General features: G+C 44.5%; 1 protein-coding gene across 2 annotated transcripts; it reads right to left on the bottom strand.

Moving 5' to 3' along the window:
• Positions 1-4381: 4381 nt before the first annotated feature.
• GOLGA7 (golgin A7) lies at positions 4382-21036 on the bottom strand. Of its 2 annotated transcripts, XM_052661432.1 has the most exons (6): positions 20980-21036; positions 20632-20764; positions 15437-15589; positions 9330-9431; positions 8088-8150; positions 4382-5701 (listed from the first exon to the last, which is right to left on the bottom strand). In XM_052661432.1, the coding sequence occupies exons 2-5, from the start codon at positions 20740-20742 to the stop codon at positions 8103-8105; spliced, it is 414 nt and encodes a 137-aa protein (XP_052517392.1). In that variant the 5' UTR covers positions 20743-20764; positions 20980-21036; the 3' UTR covers positions 4382-5701; positions 8088-8102. The 2 variants fall into 2 exon arrangements, with proteins under 2 accessions (XP_052517392.1, XP_052517391.1); XM_052661431.1 differs by lacking the exons at positions 4382-5701; positions 8088-8150 and adding an exon at positions 14342-14505 and having other exon boundaries at positions 9353-9431.
• Between the last annotated feature and the right edge of the window lie 240 nt (positions 21037-21276).

Raw genomic sequence — 21276 nt, 5'->3', positions numbered from 1 at the left:
TAAAAAGTGACAGTACAAAGCTAAATTCTTGACAAGGTCCATAAATAGTTATTACTTAGATTCCATGAAAAAATCGGATGAAAAAATCGGAAGACTCTACTGGTGTAAGTTTGTTTTAACTTGACGGTGACCCCTAGCCAGAGACCTTTGGCTTTGTTCACTTTATTATCTCCTTTTTGCAAAATGGAGGTTTAAGGCTTTTTTTTTTTTTAAGTAGGCATTAAGTTCCTATAGGGTTTCTTAGTTTTAGGCAGAATTTCTCAGAACTTCACATCTGCACCACTGAAGGTTTATGGGAAGAGCTTAGGATACAGCACAGAAGAGCCCTATCCTTTGTTTGATCACATGATTCTGTTCACTCATTTTGGAACAGCATATATGTACCACTGTACTCCTGACTATCCTTGAACTTGGGAGGTCTTAAGCTATAATTTGGAGGAGGCAATGGCACCCCACTCCAGTACTCTTGCCTGGAAAATCCCATGGACGGAAGAGCCTGCTGGGCTGCAGTCCATGGGTTTGCTAAGAGTCGGACACGACTGAGCGACTTCACTTTCCCTTTTCACTTTCATGCATTGGAGAAGGAAATGGCAACCCGCTCCAGTGTTCTTGCCTGGAGAATCCCAGGGACGGGGGAGCCTGGTGGGCTGCCGTCTATGGGGTCACACAGAGTCGGACATGACTGAAGTCACTTAGCAAGCTATATTTTGGCATTCACGATTCATGGCAGATAAGATGGTGCTCAGACATTTGCTGTTCTCTATAGGTTTCCAAGTTTTGTGGTGTGCAGAAAATGACTATAAAACCAAAACTCTGTGGGAGGAAGAAAAGAGTCTTCACATTTTACACATCTGCAGATTAAAGTTGGTCATTGTGTAATGGTTCATTTATTGACACTTATCCTCCAGCCAAGGACAAATGATGCGGATCACTTTGACCTATATCAATTAGCATTTATCCCATTAAGAAGTGATGTGCAAGCCTGTTGGGTTCATTTTAACTGCTAAATGAAAGACAAGCACATTCTTCATCCAGTTTCTTGGAACTTTGTACAGAGAAGTCTAGTCAGTAAAATCGTAAATGAATACAAACTATCATTTACGCTTTACAAGGTTCCAGAAAACTTTGAAAAGTGGAAACTTTCTAAAAGTGAATGTTTATCAGATTAAAGAAGTTTAAAGAATTCAGGAGAAAAATGTTACAATACTTGAAAGTGTTTTCTAGTTTTAATCATTCTCAGGCGGCTCAGATGGTAAAGAATCTTCTTGCAATGCAGGAGATATGGGTTCAATCCCTGTGTCAGACAGATCGATCCCCTGGGGAAGGGAATGGAAACTCACTCCAGTATTCTTGCCTGGGAAATCCCAAGGAGAGGCGCCTGGAAGGCTACAGTCCATGATGTCACAGAGTTGGACACAACTGAGTGATTAACACACACACACATAGATTTAACATAACACACTGGCAATGCCAATGACATACAGAATAACAAAAGAACGAAGTATGAGGCCCATTCTTTTCATTATGTTTCTCAGAAGTTTTGAAAGCAATTCCTTTCATTTCCCTGGGAATTCCTGATCCAGAGAGAAAAACTCACTGGAATCAAGAATAGTTGTCTCTAGGCAAAAGTCCTAGAACCAAACATCCTGGAAGGTGAAGTCAAGTGGACCTTGGAAGCATCAGTATGAACAAAGCTAGTGGAGGTGATGGAGTTCAGTTGAGCTGTTTCAAATCCTAAAAGATGATCCTGTGAAAGTGCTGCACTTAATACGCCAGTAAATTTGGAAAACTCAGCAGTGGCCACAGGACTGGAAAAGGTCCGTTTTCATTTCAATCTCAAAGAAAGGCAATGCCAAAGAATGTTCAAACTACCACACAACTGCACTCATCTCACACACTAGCAAGGTAATGCTCAAAATCTCCAAGCCAGGCTGCAACAGTACGTGAACCGTGAATTCCCAGATGTTCAAGCTGGATTTAGAAAAGGCAGAGGAACCAGAGGTCAAATTGCCAACATCCATTGGATCATCGAAAAACCAAGAGAGTTCCAGAAAAATGTCTACTGCTTTACTGACTATGCCAAAGCCTTTGATTGTGTGGATCACAACAAATTGTGGAAAATTCTTAAAGAGATGGGAATATCAGACCACCTGACCTGCCTCCTGAGAAATCTGTACGCAGGTCAAGAAGTAACAGAATTGGACGTGAAACAACAGTCTGGTTCCAAATTGGGAAAGGAGTATGTCAAGGCTTTATATTGTCACCCTGCTTATTTAACTTACATGCAGAGTACCTCATAAGAAATGCTGGGTTGGATGAAGCACAAGCTGGAATCAAGATTGCTGGGAGAAATATCAATAACCTTAGATACACAGATGACACCACCCTTACGGCAGAAAGTGAAGAACTAAAAAGCCTCTTGATGAAAGTGAAAGAGAAGACAGAAAAAGGTGGCTTAAAGCTCAACGTTCAGAAAACTAAGATCATGGCATCTGGTCTCATCACTTCATGGCAAATAAATGGGGAAACAATGGAAACAGTGAGACTTTATCTTTTGGGGCTCCAAAATCGCAGCAGATGGTGACTGCAGCCATGAAATTAAAAGATGCTTGCTCCTTGAAAGAAAAGCTATGACGAACATAGACAGCATATTAAAAAGAAGAGACATTACTTTGCCAACGAAGGTCCATCTATAGTCAAAGCTATGGTTTTTCCAGTGGTCATGTATGGATGTGAGTGTTGGACTATAAAGAAAGCTGAGTGCCAAAAAATTGATGCTTTTGAACTGTGGTGTTGGAGAAGACTCTTGAGAGTCCCTTGGACTGCAAGATCAAACCAGTCAATCCTAAAGAATATCAGTACTGAATATTCATTGGAAGGACTGACGCTAAAGCTGAAATTCCAGTACTTTGGCCACCTGATGCGAAGAACCAACTCTTTGGAAAAGACCCTGATGCTGGGAAAGATTGAAGGCAGGAGGAGAAGGGGATGACAGAGGACAAGATGGTTGGATGGCATCACCGACTTGAGGGCCATGAGTTTGAGCAAGCTCCTGGAGTTGGTGATGGACATGCAAGCTTGGCGTGCTGTAGTCCATAGGGTCGCAGAGTCGGACACGACTGAGTGACTGAACTGAGGCAAAAGTCCACCTCTAGTGGAATCTGAGCACAGATACTGTCTCTCAGAACAAGACTTCTATAAAGGGGAGTTTGCTGTGCTGTGTGCTGTGCTTATCGCTCAGGCGTCTTATCCTTAGCGACCCCACAGGCTGCAGCCCACCAGGCTCCTCTGTCCATGGGATTCTCCAGGCAAGAAGACGAGAGTGGGTTGCCATGCCCTCCTCCAGGGGATGTTCCCAACCCAGGGATCGAACCCAGGTCTCCCTCATTGCAGGCAGATCCTTTACTGTCTGAGCCACTAGGGAAGCCTAAGAAATCTGGAGTGGGTAGCCTATCCCTTCTTCAGGGGTCTTCCCGACCCAGGAAGTCTCCCACACATCAGGTGGATTCTACACCAGCTGATCTACCAGGGAAGCCCCAGGGAGTTTACGAGTCACTATTAAGCCAAACGCCTTACTCATCAAGATGTAGCTAAGTAACCGTTAATGACCTCTCCTCTTACATGGCGTGCATTTATGTACAAGGATACTAGTGCTAAGTACAGTATATGTAGCAGTGTTGTGGAATGCTGGGTCAGGGATGGATGCGAGGGGAAAGAGAAACCAGCCCTGCTCTCAGGTACCTGAGGGGCTGGGTGGGGTGGCAAGGGGAAGGGGAGGTAAGTACGAAGACCAAACATGGCACGAAGACTCCAGCTTCCTTTATGAGATTGAAACGAGCAACAAGGCCTGTGCCACTTGACAAGTGTCGACTTATCTAGGAACCAAGGCCAAACGGAATATGGAAGGAATTTAAGTTGGAATATAGACTCTATTTTATAAGCTGTTACTCTCTGCAAATGCACTTCATAAAAAAAAAAACAAACACACACACACAACAGAGACATCAGATGATCTAAGATTGTCATGATACTGTGATACTTTTCCCCTAATGAAACATTCCAATCTCTTATTTAATTGAATACATTTTGACTATTGGGGACTATTTCTTGGTTTGGAGCCCTGTCGCTAATATATCTTCATTTAAGAGATAAAGCATGTAAAAAGCTGCTGAGTGTGACAAACTGTATGAACATCAGATGTTTAAAAATACTAAGCTGCACTGAACCAGGGGTTCTCGCAGTATTGTCTATCTGCCAAATTTAATACCATATCATTTACACTTCACCAAATCACACCAAATATGACACAGAGACAATTTGTTTAAGAAAAGATTTACTAATATGTTAATATTTCAGCAAAGTTATTGCAACGGGTTGAAAAGGCAGACAGACACACTATTATAGGCTATTATAAAGTAACAAGTTATACAATTAAAATATTACATAGAACTATGGGATTTACTGAATAACTAACAGACTCATAAAAGAAATTAAATCTGAAAGGTTAAATCCAGTATTAGCACCTACAACATCTCTGAAAGTAAAACTTTTAACTGTTTCATTCTCTCCTAATACACGTCTTATCCTTCTCCCAAAAACAGTGCTCTCAAACCCCGAAGGTGAAGGGTATGGGAAGTCCCAATGCTAAGAACATACAGCCAAAAAAAGAACTCCAAACAATGACTCAGGACTTGACAGTTTTAGCTGGAAATCACTTATCTTACTGAACTTGAACCAATCATACATGTTTCTGTGCACGGAATACTGTATATGATAAAGTCTATGAACCATAAGGACTGCCAGCAGGGAGAGTTAAAAATTAGCAATATACAGTATTATTCCTATCAAATTTTTTCTCTTAAGTTACATTTATAACAAAACTATAATTAAAATATTTATTACACTTGCTCGTTACACATTCAGGGACACAGCAGGGACATTTGAGTTTGATGGTTTAGCATCCACTTTATTGTGCTTACTTATTCTTATAAGGAACAAGCGACACAGACCTCGTCTTCCCAATGCTCGAGGTGATGCGGTACCAACAGAATTCTAAAAAAAACCCAAACCTGGAAAATGCATTAAATACTGCTTTAATTAGGAAACTGATATAATAAAACAAGTAAAATAATACATTATTTTTCCAATGAGCTTCGGTTTGGGGAATTAGACAGCAGAACTAGATCTTTAAGCTTTGAGTCACAGCAAAACTGGTAGTTCTCTGAAATCTGGGAGATGCGTTAGCAAAACCAGACACAGCCCACCCTTCACCAAAATCCTGGAGAAGAGCATTTCATGAATTTGGGGGGAGTAAGACTGAACACTGGCTAGGATACAACGTGCTGAAGCCCAAGGAATGATGAGAACCACCGGTACTGGCAGCAGGTGAGAAATAAACTGTGCTGGGCTGACCAACGGCGTATTTTTTTAATGGCTTTGAATGAACAAAGTGAAACGCTTCACGGCATTTTCTCTGAAACTGATCAAAATATTGCAGAGTCCTACACGATTTGGAGACACAAAGTGGATGCTGAGCGACTAGAGGTCACTCCAGGTGCGGAATTTTAGAAAGTCAGTCCTTGGAGTGAATGGCACCGTGGCTCTGGCAGCAGATACAAGGGAATGATGCTCTGGAGAGGAGGTAGGGGGACGCTCTGCGGTCGGCCGGTGGACAGGTGAGGGTCCCAGCTGGACGTGGGATCTGTAGTTAGAGGGAGAAGCAAAGGCTTAGAAAGCAACACCGACTGACTTCCCAAGAGCAGCTGCTGTGACCTCCCCACGTGTGGGCTACACTCCATTAACCCAGGCTCCAGCTACTGAGATGCCCAGATCTGTCTCATCTGCCGAAGGGGGGTCCATGGTTCGAGGGTCCAGAGATCCAAGCCTGTACGTTTGCATCTCTGACCAACCACGTCTCGAGAGGCAGCACAGAACAGGGGTGTGCGGCCAATCCAGGCCTGGCTGCCTCCTGCCGACCTGCCGGTTTGGGGCCCTGGACAAATAACTGAAATTCTCCGGGCCTCAGTCCCCTCTTCTGAGAAACAGGGACACTGCCACAGACCCCAGAGGGTGCTGTGAATGATGCGGGCACGCAGGAGGTGCCCAGAAGCGCTGGGTGTTTTTATTGTCACTTATTTATCGTGAGAGGTTAGTGCTACATTCTGTTTTTTAAGTAAAGACGACGATCTTAATCTGAAGAGAGAAAACAACCATCAGTTTGTTGAATAATAAAGGTATCAAAAAAATTAAAACTTTTTAAAAAGGAGCAAGATATAACACTCTTTTTAAAAAATAAAGGCCACCTCCATGATTTGTGTGCTCTTAAGTCATTAATTTTAATTCCCATATAATGCGTCAAGCTGCAGACATCACGTACGCTTAAGAAAAGTGACAGAACTGAATTCATTATTCTTCAAGGGTTTTCCCCTTTCCTCTAAGACCTCAGCCCACACAGGATCCCAGGTCTGAGGAACACACAGCTCTGAAAACTAAATTACACTGAACGAAAATATTTGCATTCATGAAATTACCACAAGTTCCTAATGTAAATCTCATTTCTAAACTTCGCTGTTGTTGAATATTGATAGATTAGTGTGCAATTGCTCCAAGTCCCGCGCCACCTCAGGAAAGCAGTGCGTTAGAGCAACAGGAGCTGCAAAGTGCGCCATGACAAGCGGCTTGTGCCAAGGCAGCGCAGCTGCAGCTGATCAAACCAACGCGTCCCAGTGGCCCGCCACAAAAACCACACTTAGGGCTCCTGGCTGCTCGTCTGAGAAGTACCAGTTTGCAAAGCGCACGTGAGAAAGTGTGTGAACAGGTAACACTAAGTGCCCCCAAACAAAGTCTCAGTAAAGAATAAAACACACAGCAGAGGGTGTCATTATTTAGGTCTGTGTCTTGTAAGAACTCAGGGGACACATTCCCTAGCGCTCAGAGAAGACAGCTATGTATTAATAGCATTCAACAAATGGTACAGACAAGATGTTATTTTTAAAAGGTACTGGAAAAGAAATGAAGGGGAAAAGCATTTAGAATAATGCGATGGACTCTTTTTTCTCCACATCTCTGCTGCTGCATGTACTTATAGGAAGTATGGTGAAAAGACAAGGCTTTATGGTCAACCAGACTCGGGTTTGTAACCCCAGACTATTAGCTGTGTGACCTGGAGATCATCACTTAATCTCTTCCTATCTTGGTTTGCTTATCTGTAAAGTGGGGGGAATACTGGGGAGGATTCTTGTGAGAACTGGAAACACCGTCTGTGTAACACCTAGCACACAGCCATGCCCTCAGAACAGCAGCGAATATCATTGCTGTTGCCCTGGGGAGGAGGCTGTCTGCTCTGGCTGAATCTGTTTCTGAGTGGCCTCCTGCGAGTCAGGGACAGCTGCCTGTGGACGCGGTCAGGAAAGCTCAGCGGTAGAATTACTACTGGGAGGTGGAGCGCAGGACGGAGATGGGCAGAAATCGACCATTTTTTTTGGTCACTTAGAAGGTACGCTGGCTTCCAGGTGATTCTTCCTCCACATTCCCACCAGCATTCAGCAATTTGTTGCTCAGTTGTTCAGCGTCATTATGTGGATACGTGAGAACATGAACATTCTAAAGCGCGTGAACATTTATGTATGGTTCTACCCACTAGAGGTAAGGTTTCTTTTAAAGGGCTACAAAGCCACTTAAATACATGAAATATTTAGAATCTCCCTATTCTGAAACGTTTCTTTGGTTATTAAAGCCATTTGACAGGGAAATCTGTCAGGGGAAAAAATGTCAGGGAAATCTCTGACCTGATTTTTATGTGTAAGACCCATCTATTAAAATGTCCAGGATAGTTTTGAAAAATTAAAATAAGACCCCCCCAACCCCCCACAACAAAGTAATAACAAAACGAGGCTGAAAACAGCAAAGGGGGAAGAAAAAAAATCAGGGTTAAACTATCACTTGGGTTAACAGAATTTGGGTTAATGACACATTTTAAATATCAAGTCAGTACAGAGAGTATGCCAGTATTTATGATGCAGGCGAGAAAATTTATGCACCCTACAAAATTACAAAAATGGCACATAAATCATACAATTTCATTTTACCTTTAATTCTATGGTTTATCTTCCACTGCTCATGCCTCTGTCTTCATAAATGGTAATTTCAATCTAAACAGCATGCCTGTTAAGAAAACACACTGGAAAACAGAACACAGAAAAAGGGACTACGGAGAGAAGATGGGTATGATCTGTGCAGACTTCTCTTTATTTTAAAAAAAAGATTCTTTTGGCTGCACCTTGCGGGATAGCTCAGTTCCCTACACGAGACTGAACCTGCACCCACCGGCTGGAAGCTTGGAGTCTTAACTGTTGGACGGCTGGCAGAGTCCCCCTTGCCTTTACTTATTTTAAATTATTATTTAAGCAATTAAAATAATTATTATTTGCTTTGTTTCAAAACATTAAAAATTTCTCCTGCTTAAGTTAAACACAGCGTTTGCCACACCCTGCTGAAAAATTCAAGAAATGTCATTGCTTGTGGTATACCACAGAGTTCCTCTCCAAATATTATTTATTTTTTAAAAGAAGAATGTGAAAAAGGATACTTTATTGCAGAACTAAGGGGGGCTCTTCACTGAGCATCCATAGTGAGGTAATGACATCAGGGGTGAAAACACCCTGAAATTGTATGCAAACTTTTTCTTGTGAGATAGCTCACGACTTCTAAAAGTTTAAGAAACACTGATACAAGTATAATAAAGCCATTGAAATTATTATCAGCCAGAAGGCCTGGGATTATCTGACCTAGGTTTTAAAAAATTTTTATTTTATCCAGTTATTTAACTTGTTATCAAGCTAAATTATTATTTTTTTGCAATTTTATTTACCAAATTACCAAAATAAACTTCATGATTTTCAGTCAACTGCCTCTAAAATATGCACAGTTATGTCAAAGGTAATGAAATGATACATCTGGCAGCTGTAACTGATTTCAACGAGTCAGATGAACCCACGGAGCTGCGATTTATTTGGACGACGAGCTCTCTGCGCACTGAGTTCATCCATTTCAAAGGGGCCTTTGGTGTAGCCTCCGCAGCTGAGATGCATGACTCACCCTACTCCCATTATTACTACAAGATGCTGCACAGCCACCAAGACAATGGCAGCCCCAACACTACATGCTCTAGAGACCAGCATGACGCCCGGGAAGGAGTTGTGCTGGAAGGAGGGAGTGCCTTCCAGCAGCAGAGCCCAGGGCAGGTTCGGGAACAGAGGGAAATCCTCTCTGGCCAGGGCTGACGGCCGTCATCAAATATTTAGACCTTATGATCTGGACTGAAAAGATACAACTCGCAGTCCTCTCTCGATGGGATCTGTCAGGAGGAGGCCTTGTGGGGCATAGATCTTCTCATTCTGCTCTTGAATGTATTTGGAGACTTTCTTCAGGACCTGACCAAAGAGAAACGACACAGCTCTCTTACCAACTTCATCAGATTTTCTTTTTGAGTATTCAGCTGAACTTCAAAATATTCAGGCAGTGGAATTAGTTTTCAAAGCAAGAAATAGGTGTTCACGTGGAGGGACAGCTCTGACTCTGTGGCTCATGCCCTGGGTCCCCAACACCCACCCCCCCAACCCCAGTTCTGAGCACGTCTATACAGCCTAAGTCCAAACAGAGATGCAGCCAGATGGCGGCACGAGAGCCACGCCCCTTCCTCCCGCCCCTTCCCCCCATCCTGGATACGGAGAAATTTGGAGGTGACCATACACACGTTACGTGCCTTCCCCTTCCCTACTCAGGAAATGTGCAACATGTGACCTCCTCTGATATCAGGAACAGCTTCTGGCTTTCCCCTGGACACTTAGGAGATGCTTCTCAGGACTTCTCTGCAATCCAGTGGCCAGGACCTCAGGTCACTGCTGAGGACCCATTTGCATGCCTGATCGGGAAACTAAGATCCTACAAACTGTAAGGCATGCCCCCCCCCCCCCCCCCCCGCCCCGCTCCACCCCAATAAAGAAAGAAAGAACTGCTTTCTCCACTGTACATTTTCATCAATTTAAAGTCATAATACAAAGCGGGCCTATAACGAAGGGAGTCCAGTACATTTAAAACTGAGAAATCTGTTTCCTTCACCAGGCACGTTTGTGCTGGCTGCCATGGAGGTCTGGTGACCAGTGTTCTCCATCATCTCCTGCCTGCATGGGAGGCTGCTCTGCAGCCTGCTCCTGTGTCCTAGATGGGAACCTCGATTTATAAGTTTAGTATTAAGGTTGTAAAAGTCAAAGCAAACATAGACAAAAACCAGATAGGATAAAAAGCAACTTCTGGAAATTGCCAAATCTTAAGCTTTAATAAGGGCAATTCTGAGACAGATAACCTAGAAGAAAATAAATCTTAATAGTGATACACAAAATCAAAGAGTCACATGTTTTATTTCAGATTCAAGGTCATTATAATCCTTTGCTGGCTCTAATCTTCAAAGACGCTTTGATCCAATTCTTTAATTACTGTATGTTTCCTTAAATTCACACTAGCAGAATATGATAAAGTCACAGATAAATGTGATCACAACATAAAGGGAAAAAAAGAATGGTATGAAAATAAAGCTGGAAAGGAAGAAATCTGATTTAAGTATGGGTCTATAATGTACCAGAACAAACCAACATATTAGAATGAGAAAACGTAGCTGCTTTGGCATAAACTGATTTAGAATTTAAAACTCTATGCTGCTTGTATAATGGATTTTCTCACTGAAGGACAATAAACAGTCTATTCAGGTTACATCTCTGGGGAATAATACAATCTCATGTTTTACGTTTTTTAAAAAAGAGCATGATATTATTAAAAGAGCCATCTGCAGGGTTATGAAGTAATGTAAGAATACTATTTCTAAAGAAAAGACTTTTTCACCTAATTACCTAAAGTACATATGTCATTCTCCTATTTTCAACTCTCAAAGAATTTGAGCAGTGCCTGGTCTTTATGAGCAAAAAAAAAAATCTCAGTCACTCTCTTTCCACCAGCATTTGTCAATCATGCTGCTGCTGCTGCTAAGTCACTGTGCGACCCCACAGACAGCAGCCCACCAGGCTCCCCATCCCTGGGATTCTCCAGGCAAGAACACTGTCAATCATGCTAAAAAGAGGTGAAGCAAGTCACTCATGATGGTGCCCAATTCAGGATTCTCCCTCTTCGCTCCAATTTCCTTCTGTGCTCACCTGCCAGAGCTCGAAACCGGAGAGCCAGGCTCCCCTCATCCCGTCCATTTACACTGGGCAGACACTGAGAAACCAGCCTGCATGGCTTGTTTCAAAGAAAGGATTCCTTCACATAGCTCTCCTCCCCTCCTCGAGTGCAGGTTATTAGCAAAGACACAGCCATGCTTTATTTGATTCAAGCAGAACTCTGTCATGCAAGGCTTTTGTTTAAACTTTGGTAACACTCATGGACACTTGGGTTTCAGTTCAGAAAGAAGACAGTCAGTTTTCCTTGGGCGCCAGCTGCAAATCCTCCCACAGCACTGCAGTGAAGGCGGCACCATGCTAACCCAGATGTGTTGTTAGCAACAGACAGCTCACGGACGTGAGTCAACTCGTACCTCACTCCTGCCAGGACAGAGCACTGTTCTCATCCTCAAGGAACTTTGTGTTGACATTTTATTCATACTTCACTATTTTTAGTGAATCGTTGTTAAAACAAACTATAATACCAACAAAATTATCTGTTATCCTCAAACCCGCAATAAAAACCTCAGTTTGTATAGTATTTACAAAGTTAAACACTCAGACCTCAGGAAAGGCTATTGTCCTCTTTGAGAATAAGCCTCTCAAAGCCCTTGAGGAAAGATAACCGAAGTGGGGTTGAGTGAGAGGCCCAGGGGCTTCGTGTTTCCAGAAAGATCTGAGCTCTCTGACTGCGCTCTTTTCACATCACAGCCCACGGGCAGCAGGGATGTCTCTGGTGGACGAACACAGCAACTGCTCCTGAAAGAAGACCGTTCCACAGGCCCATTTGTTCCCTGATTATAATGGGCAGCAATGGAGGGGAATAACACTGAAGCCTTTATCTTCATTGTAAATCAATAAATAGCACATTATAGGAAAAAAAAAAAAGCACGATTGTTCTAGTGGGTTTTAAAAGGCCTATTTACAATCTCAAAAAATTTAACCCACATGACGAAGTGTAAGTGTCACTATGCTTGGCTTACTGTTTGTAGACTGGAAGTTTTAGTGTTTAAAACAATAAAGACTAAATGACTCAATTTTGTCCCTTCATAAAGGAGAAAATAATAGCACAGGAATCCCTAAGGGGCAAACTGGAGAGAGGGAGTGGCTGAGCACTCTAACATTTTTATCATCTTATCAAGAATACAAATACACATTTACAATGTCTCCTTTCAAAAGCACATGGAGATTATATCTTTATTATGACCATTCCAGTTATGTACTTTGCATGATCTAGTTAATTCATGTCCAAATTTCTTATATAAAATCACATTTATAAAATGTGCCATAAATTTGGGTTTCTTGACTAATTTTATTGGGTCTTTATTTGCTTTATAATACTTACTCTGTAAAAGAGACTTTAATTAGACTTGTAAAGTAATACCTTATATGTTATTTATGAACTCAAGTCCATTATTTTCTGCTGTTGAGAAGTGCCTTCTGAAATTAATAATCAAAATAATCAAATACTAATCAAAAAAGATTTTAATTAAGAGTTGCTAAATGTTTTAGTAGGTAAAGAAACCAGCAGCTGCTAAAAAAAGATTACTTATACACTTATACACTCAAGGTAAAAAAAAACCTGTACATGTAAGTGCACACATATCTGATTAAAACATATATATATATACACACACACTAACTCGATTTTTAAGTCTATCTTAAGAAAACTTTATTTAGCACCTGCCATATGTAAGGCAATTTATTAATTCAAAGATCCATTATATTTCTTTTTTGGATTTACCTTTTTTGTTTTTTTAAACAAATGTGTCCTAATTACCGATATACAGCAAAGTGATTCAGTTGCACATGTACCTACGTTCTCTTTCATATTCTGTTCCAGGATGGTTTCTTTCCTATGTCTCCTCATCTGCATCTGCTAACACCCATCCTCACTCCTTGGTAACTACCAATCTAAGACCCGCTTACAACTGAGAACTCAGATTTGGAGAGATGAACTTGTCCATGACTCATAACTAGGAAATGACCTGGCTGGCACCCAGTGATCAGTCTCTCTATAACTGATGCCAGAGGCAGGTATCTGTATCTATTTTAGCAAAGACACATGAAAAAATAAGTTAATTAAAATTTCATCAACAAATTTAAAAACTACAGTGAAATAACAATTCAAGCATGCAATATTCCATGAGGCGTGAATAAAACACTCTGGAGGACATATTTCTGCCTTAAATTGGCTATATTACACATCTTCTACGGCCACGTGGCATGAGTATCTTACCTGCACAGGCCCAGCCCTCCCCGCCCACGCCCTCCTGTGGTCAGTGGCTCCCTAGCGTGCCTCCTCCGCCTCCTCCACCACCTCGTCCCTTGAATCCGCTCACCTCCTGCCGTCCCTGCCGCTCCCTCCCCGCCCAGGCTCTCCTCCTCTCCTGCCTGGACTTCTATGAAGCGTCTTGCTTGCACTTTTATACCTTTCTTCCCCAGAGCCAAGAAATCTGTTTAAAATGAAAATCGGATCCTGCCACTCTCCTGCTTGAAAAGCTTCAGTGATCCTTCCCTGCATGGAAATAAAATCTAAGCCTCTCTCCACGGAGCACACACTCCATGGGGCAGAACGCAGGTCCCCTCACCTCTCCTGTCACCTCTGCCCTCTCCTCCTCTGCACAGGGGGCCCACGCTCTGCACATCCTCCTCCAGCCTTCTGAAAGGCCCCAGGCTCCCCATCTTTCACGTGGCAGCTGAACGCTAGCACCCCAGAGGCCCTTTCTGACCACCCCATCTAAATTAGTCTCTCTGGTTCTGGTCTATCCTCGGGAAGTTTGGTTTTTTCTAAGGCATTTATCACAACTTACAATTCTGTGGGTTTTGTTCCTTAGTATCAATTTTTACCAGACTTATAAACTCCACAACGTCAGTAACCACGTCTGCCCATTCAGTTATATCCTCTGCACAGTGCTTAGCACATAGTAGGTGTTCAATAAATATTAATCGAATGGCTCCCGTGTCCCTTCACTCACGAAATGTATCACTAAAGAGGAGCTGCTAAGACAGAACAGACTGAAAGTGGATACGGATCCTCTGTGACTTCTGATGTCGAACATTAAGCAGGAAAGAAAGTGTGTGACGTGGAGAAGGGCATAAACTGCCTGTGTAGCTCTTCAAATGCTTACCAGGGGATTCACACCAGGATGGTAAGGAAGAACACGGTGGCACGTTCAGCCAACGGCTCAAAATGCTGGAGCCACACCTGTGTCCGCTCTCCACCACATGGAGTACAAGACAGCCACCAGGAGACTTTGGCCAGTGGGGTGCCTCCTATGCCCAAGGCCTCGTGCTAGGCATCAAGAGGGACACACTGTCCTTGATCACAAGAAAAACACATACTTGATGGGCAAGTAAGACAGGAATATAAATGCTACATTCCTCAGCAAAGAGCTCTTAAGTACCAGAAAACAGATTCCAGTAAAGCGCTGTGGGGACAGAGGGGAGAGAAGGAATCCAATCAGAAGAGAGGGTGAAAAGTCAGCTGAGAGCAGGACTGAAGGACTGAGGCCATTAGGACATGGAACGGGCATCTCAGGGGGAGGAAGGCTTCTCAAAGGGTGCACCTGGCTAAAAGATAAAGTGAGGATGGGGGAGACAGGGCTGGGGGAGGCGAGCTGGGGGAGGGCTTGCGACAGCCCCCCACGCTGCAGGAGAGGCATGGCTGTGTTTCACGACACAGCAGCTGTTTGGAAACGGAAGAGAAAGGCAGGAAAGAGGCTCTGTGGCTGTGGTGTTGGTCTAGGAGAGACGTCACAAGGGCATAAATCAGGGGGAGGCAGAGGGTGTCATAAAGTTAATGAACGGGGAACTGGAAGACAGCTCGGTCTGACTACTGATACAATTTCGCTCTTCTCGACCCCCACCTGAAGATGCTGGGCGAAAAAGACAGGGTGCCGCTGAGCCAACTGGGGAATGGGAGGCTTGACTTTCGGACCCCTGAGTTGAGGAGCCAGCAGCTTTGGCTCCAGCGGACAGTTCAGAGGGGAGACAAGGAGTCAGGTGGGAGGAGGAGAGGGAGGGTACAAATTTGGGGAAATAAAAACTCAGCACTCTTCTGCGTGTCTGGTCATAGAGGCAACAATAAAATCTGAATTCTTATTATTATAAAAGGCCCTTTAAATTTTATAGCAAGCGTCACCATGTAAACATAACCTGTAACAAACCCAACTTTTTTTTTTTTTAATGCTTGCAAGAGATTTGGAAAACACGGGCAGGCTTACCTTCTCATAATGAGTTTCCATGCACAAGAAGATGGTGTACGCTGTTAGACAAGCCAGGCAGCCTTCCAGATACGACTGGCCCCCAAGCTTCTCGGCCTCGGCATAAAGGTTATTTAGGGTCCGAACTGTTTCTTCAAATTGCTGCCGATCAATCTGTACAGAGAAAAGAATTTTAAAATCAGTTTTGAAAAAAAAAAGATGACTACGTCACTCCTGCTTGCGATCCCTAATTAGGTCACCGTCTTGTCAACATTTTATCTGTTGGCAAACAAACTTTTAGGTGATTCAAACTGGATCTAAGTTGCTGAAACTGGTCAGTGCTTGTTTCGTTTCATCTTTCTTTTGGACACTGTGTTATGTCCAGGCTGAAAAGGGTGTCGCCCGATCCTCTGTGCTGAATCACAAGTAACTTAATTAAAGAACACAGTCCTTCCGGCCCTGCATTCTCCCACACTCACATTTACAGAGCTCGTACCTTCGGGTATCACCACAGGCTGGCCTTGGAGAGAGATGAGTAAGACACTGACTTGTCCTCACGGCATTCACAGTCATGAGTGTAACAGACACGTAACAGTGAAAACACAAGAAGCCGACTGAACAGTGCAACTGAGGCGTGTGTGAAGAGCGTGGGGCGCCTGAGGAGGGGCGGCAACGCTGCCTTAGCTGGAAAGGGCAGGCGACCTTAAATCGCGGTCGCTAAATGCCGGCAGCGACTGAGGCCCAAAAGGGGAGTAAGGACTGAGCCTGCAGATCAACAGGGGCAAACTCTGTATGCTTTCCCATCTCTTTTACAGTGACTACTTGGTTACTAAGAGCTCACACTGGACAAGGCAAAATCTCCCACTACCGTGGGGCTCTTCTCACCAGGGACGCCTATGACCTTTTTCTAGTCAGTGACGCCATCACCTAACACGTGTGCTAACACGACCGACGTATCTGCTTTTCTCTAATCACCCGCTTTCACTTTCTTCTTCCAGTATCCCTTTCCTTCCTTCCTTCCTTAACAGTACTTTATCAATTTCAAATCTCCATGGGAATTTCAAGGCCCAAGCTAGAGCATCTCACCCAATTCTATCATTCTCAGGAGGTAACAAAGCCCAACCTATCTGTCCTTATCCTCAGCCCGCTCTCACACTGCACCCCCCTTATTCCTAAAACCAATACCCATTTACATATTAATTCTTTCCTTTATGAAGGCTTTACACAGCAACAGACTCAGAAAGAAACTCCAAGAACCTTAATAAACACTTTGAGACAGAACATTTCCAAATTTCCAAAATTATGCTCCAAGAACATAATTCTTTCTTGACAGATTATCAACCTTAAGCTATTAAAAAAACCTTTAGGTGAGAGGCAGCTGCCTGGTCCTTCACGTGGAAAATGGTGAAGATTCAACGAGCCAAAGGCATGAAAACCTTGAAGTGGCAGTGACCCAACCTGCCTTTTAAGAGGAGCTACTTTAAATTTCCCAGAACAGCAGTGTTTCTAAAGGGGGCTGGGAAAGTGGGCACAGAGCTGGGAGCCAGGGCCCCCACTTGAAGATGTGCTGTGTCACTAACGGTCACCTGGGCAACCTGTCACCATTCCCAGAACACACTTAGAGGAGACCTGCTCAGTGAACAAGTGTTGATGGTAAATTGTTATCTCTACCTGGTTCTGTCAAAGTTAAGGTCTTCTGTTTATTCATCAGTAAAACCATTAAAGTCCAAATAATTACAAACACTCGCACTTGGATTTATCTACAGTGTTATGATCTGAAAAAGAAACTTCTCTGAATTATTTATGTTTCTTTGGATAGAATGATTAAAAACTAGGTGTTGCAACCCAGAAACTTTTTTTTTTTTTTTTTTAGCCACACCAGGTGGTCTATGTGATCTCAGTTTCCGGACCAGGGACGGAACCTGCGTCCCCTGCCTTGGAAGTGCTGAGTCTTAACCACCAGACTGCCAGGAAGTCCCCAACCCAGAAATATTTGATTTCTTTCCGATTTGGAATTACAGATCCTACCAGAAACACTAATTCTTAAAAGTTATTCCACGACTGCAATGCTTTACAGGATGGAAGCAAGTCAAAAACCATTAAAATTTTTTTTTTAAAATCCAAAGTGAAGATTAAAAAAAAAATAGTTTAATTAAAAAACAAAAAAGATGGGAGTTCCTTGGCAGTCCAGTGGTTAGGTTTTGGCACTTTCACTGCCGAGGGCCCCAGTTCAATCCCTGGTCAGGGAACTAAGATCCTGCATGCCGTGCAGCATAGCCAAAAAAATAAGAGTATCTTAGAAAGGTTTAAAAAAAGCATGACAGGCAGCAGTAAAGGCAAGGACACACAAAACTAAGGGCTCTGCAGGGCAACCGCCGGCCTTGCTTTCACGCCCTGCAGGCTTTATGAAGCATGGCTGTCAGCGAGCCCCTCTGGGTGCCTGGACACCGACACAGCAGCTATCCTGACATCTGGAGGTTTGTCAAGTTAGAGCTATTTGGACCAATAAACAGTGGAGGTCTAAATGGAAATAGGAGTCAGGCTCATCTCCCAGAATTTTTGTTTCATGTTGAACTACCTGCCGAAAGCATCAGGCTGAAGCTTATCAAAGGCAATGAGTCAAAGGTAATTTCTACTGACTGGCTGTAGAAACACAGTTTTAAAGGGATGCAGGGAACAAATGCCTCAATTATAGCTCACTCAATTCTCTTTCTGCCCACACCAAGGGTTCCTAAGACGTCCGTATGCTGGCTAAAGTTAAGAATCAAGCTTTAAAGAAATGTCCTGGCGACAAAGAGCTTACACATCAAAGTATTATGTTCTCAGAGGCAGTGAGAAAGTAAACTTGTTAACACACAGAGCTTGTTCTTACTCCCAAATTAAAGGGTACAAATGTGTGTGTGTTTAATGCTTTAAAGTCATACAAAACAGCTGGATGTTTATTTCTCCCTCTATTACATTGCCAAGTACGACGTTCTCACAAAGGGAAACTCAGCCTCAGTGGCAGCGCAATCAGTACAATTTCTAGGTTAAGCAGTAGAGAAACAAAGTAAGAAACCTTTCAATTTTCCATCAAACAAAGCAAGGAAAATTTAAACCTGTAATTTAAATTTAATCTCAACACACTTAAAAAAAAAATCAAAGCTTTCCCAAACAGTTTCAAGTATAAGCTAGTGTTTTAACACAAACATTTAAAAAGAAAAAAAAAACAAACTCCAAGGGTAGCTCAGCTGATAAAGAATCTGCCTGTAATGCAGGAGATGTCGGTTCAATTCCTGGATCGGGAAGATCCCCTGGAGAAGGGATAGGCTACCCACTCCAGTATTCTTGGGATTCCCTAGTGGCTCAGATGAATCTGCCTGCAATGTGGGAGACCTGGGTTTGATCCCTGCGTTGGGAAGAGTCTCTGGAGAAGGAAATGGTAACCCATGCCAGTATTCTTGCTTGGAGAATCCCCATGGACAGAGGAGCCTGGCGGGTTATAGTCCATGGGGTCGCAAAGAGTCTGACTGAGCGACTAAGCACACACACACATAGTACTCAGAGTCACAAGTGGTGCTGGGCTACACGAAGTCAGAGAAAGGAAAGGACTCCAGAATTTGCCAAGAGCAACTTCCTATAGCCATCCATGGAGTACTGTAACTGCACCGTTTCTGTATTCAGACTATAAAAAAAAGGTTCCACCACACACAGAGTTGAAGGCTCATGTCTGATTCTGCATAAATAGACTTGGCTCAATTATGAGCTGGAAGTTTGACTTTTAAATCCTTTAAACAAAGCATCAAGTGACATCCAAATAAGTGTGGGGCAAAAGAGCTGTTTACATTCTGATCCGAGAGCACATAAACAGTATTAAGTCAGAGTCTCCCTAAGAGACTTAAAAGTGAAACATTTGATCTATTTCATATAAGTACTAAAAAAGCCTGTTAACTGTAATGCTAAATTATTTTTAAAACCACATTCAGTAGCTCTAGCCAACAGGCAACTTGCTCAATTTCTATCTTCTCAAACCACCACGGAGGTGTCCAGCTAGTGTCAGGCTGAGTTATCTCATAATGTGGCAACAACAAACTGCAACAATTACAGGACATTTCACAAACAAACTAATCTACGAATCATCTTTATAAGGTGTGCTGGGTCCTTAATTTGCATTTAAAGAAACATACTTGGGCCACTAACCTGCTGAGGGTTCGAAATCAAGCCAAAGCGCACTGTCATTGATCTTTGTTGATTCTCCCGCCTTGGCAATCAGGTAGAACGACCTACCACCCCCCGAGCTAGTTTCAAATGACTGCTGCACATTGCTCCAGTACATACTCATCGACACCTACCTACTCCACGGCCAGCACTTCACAGCTCCACACCCATGCCCAATCACCCCTGACTCCCTCACCCTCTTGTCAAACAGAAAAGAACGGCAAAACCTGCTCCCATCTAACCAGAAGCTGACCTCTGAGCAGGAAACAGGTTCACCTTACAAACCTCAAGACCAGTCTGTCTTTAGGTGTGTGAACACACTTAGGCACAAGAAAACACATACACAGTCTCACTTCGCTGCACCTTTACAGTAAGATCCAATGACCATTATTATTCTTTTTATTAAGTCTGAAGAAAGGAGAAACACCCCTTCCTGCGCGCAAGACCGCCCAAAGGACCCACGTTCTGATGACAGTTCTGGCCCACAGGCCAACAAAAGTCGGCTCCCAGCGATAACAGCATAAGAAACCAGTTGAGGGCCTCGTTCTGAGATTATTTCCCTGTCCAGACCCATGCACTACTCTGTGTTTCTCAAGGTTCGGAGAAGGCCTGTCTGCGGTGCCCAGCACAGCACCGAATAATAAACCAGCACAAGCGGCCGGACGCCCGTCACTCGAATGATGGTGATCTCCTTTGCGTGGTGAGGTTGGAGAATGCAGCTTACACAACACGCCGAGGTGGCTGGCCTGGAGGGTCAGGAATCAAGCGCCTCATCACTGTGGTCACTAACCCGCGGTGGGGTGGGGAGGACGGCAGCGTACCGATTCCGGCCCTGGCCATCGTCAGGTCATCCGGTCCGGCGCTTGGCCTCATTCCTCCTGCTCCCGACGCCGGGTCTTGCTTACCAGACCCCTCCTGGCACAGCCCTGGCCCAGGCCCCTGCTGTGCCCGGCCCCTCCCAGACATGCACCCTGCCGCCGCCCCGGCCGAGCGCAGGTGCGGGGAGCCCGGCTGCGTACCCGGTTCTCCAGCTCCGCGGGGAACTTGGTCTGGAACTGGCAGCGGGTGCCACTGCTGTAGTCTCGCTGAATGAAGACCTTCCCGGACACCGGCGCCTGCTGCGGCCTCATGGCGAGGACAGGACGGGCCGCGCTGCGGGTTCGGGGGACACCAATCACGGTCATACCCCCGGCCTGGACCCAGGACTCCAGCCCGCCAGCCCCACAGATCCGCCCAGCGCCCAGGGCGGCCCAAGGCCTCCCGGCCCCACTCCCCTTCACCCATGCTGGCACCACGGCCCTTCAGCTCCCTCCCCGGCCCAGGCCCCGCGCCCCCCCACAGCCCGGTTCGGCCCGGGAAACACGAACCCGCCTCCTCTGCCCTCCAGCTGCTGTCGCAACGCCTACGCCTCCACTTACGTCCTGCCGCAAAAGGCCTCTTCCCCGCGCTCCACCTCCCCGCCCCTCTGCTCGCACACTTACCTCAAGTCTAGGGCCCACCCTCTCCTCCGGCCGTAAAGCGATCCTGTCGAGACTGCGCGCTACCGTGCGGGGACGCGCTGTGGGCGGGGCCCGGGCGGACTCCGCCCCCCGCCCTGCCCGTAGGAGTCCGGCTGGAAGGAAGAGGCAGGGCGGGGCTGCGGGGCGGGTCCGGGGGCGGGTCCT

The sequence above is a fragment of the Budorcas taxicolor genome, chromosome 24 (assembly GCF_023091745.1).
Source record: "Budorcas taxicolor isolate Tak-1 chromosome 24, Takin1.1, whole genome shotgun sequence".
Classification (NCBI taxonomy): Eukaryota; Metazoa; Chordata; class Mammalia; order Artiodactyla; family Bovidae; genus Budorcas; species Budorcas taxicolor.
This window is presented reverse-complemented; position numbering and strand designations above follow the sequence as displayed.

Excerpts from the sequence above, each read along its gene's own strand:
- GOLGA7 (XM_052661431.1), bottom strand. The coding sequence starts at position 20,742 with ATGAGGCCGCAGCAGGCGCCGGTGTCCGGGAAGGTCTTCATTCAGCGA. Across the intron at positions 15,590-20,631 it reads CCGCGGAGCTGGAGAACCGG|ATTGATCGGCAGCAATTTGA; the intron begins GTACGCAGCCGG and ends TTCTCTGTACAG. Across the intron at positions 14,506-15,436 it reads TGGAAACTCATTATGAGAAG|CACGAGGCCTTGGGCATAGG; the intron begins GTAAGCCTGCCC and ends CTTGATGCCTAG.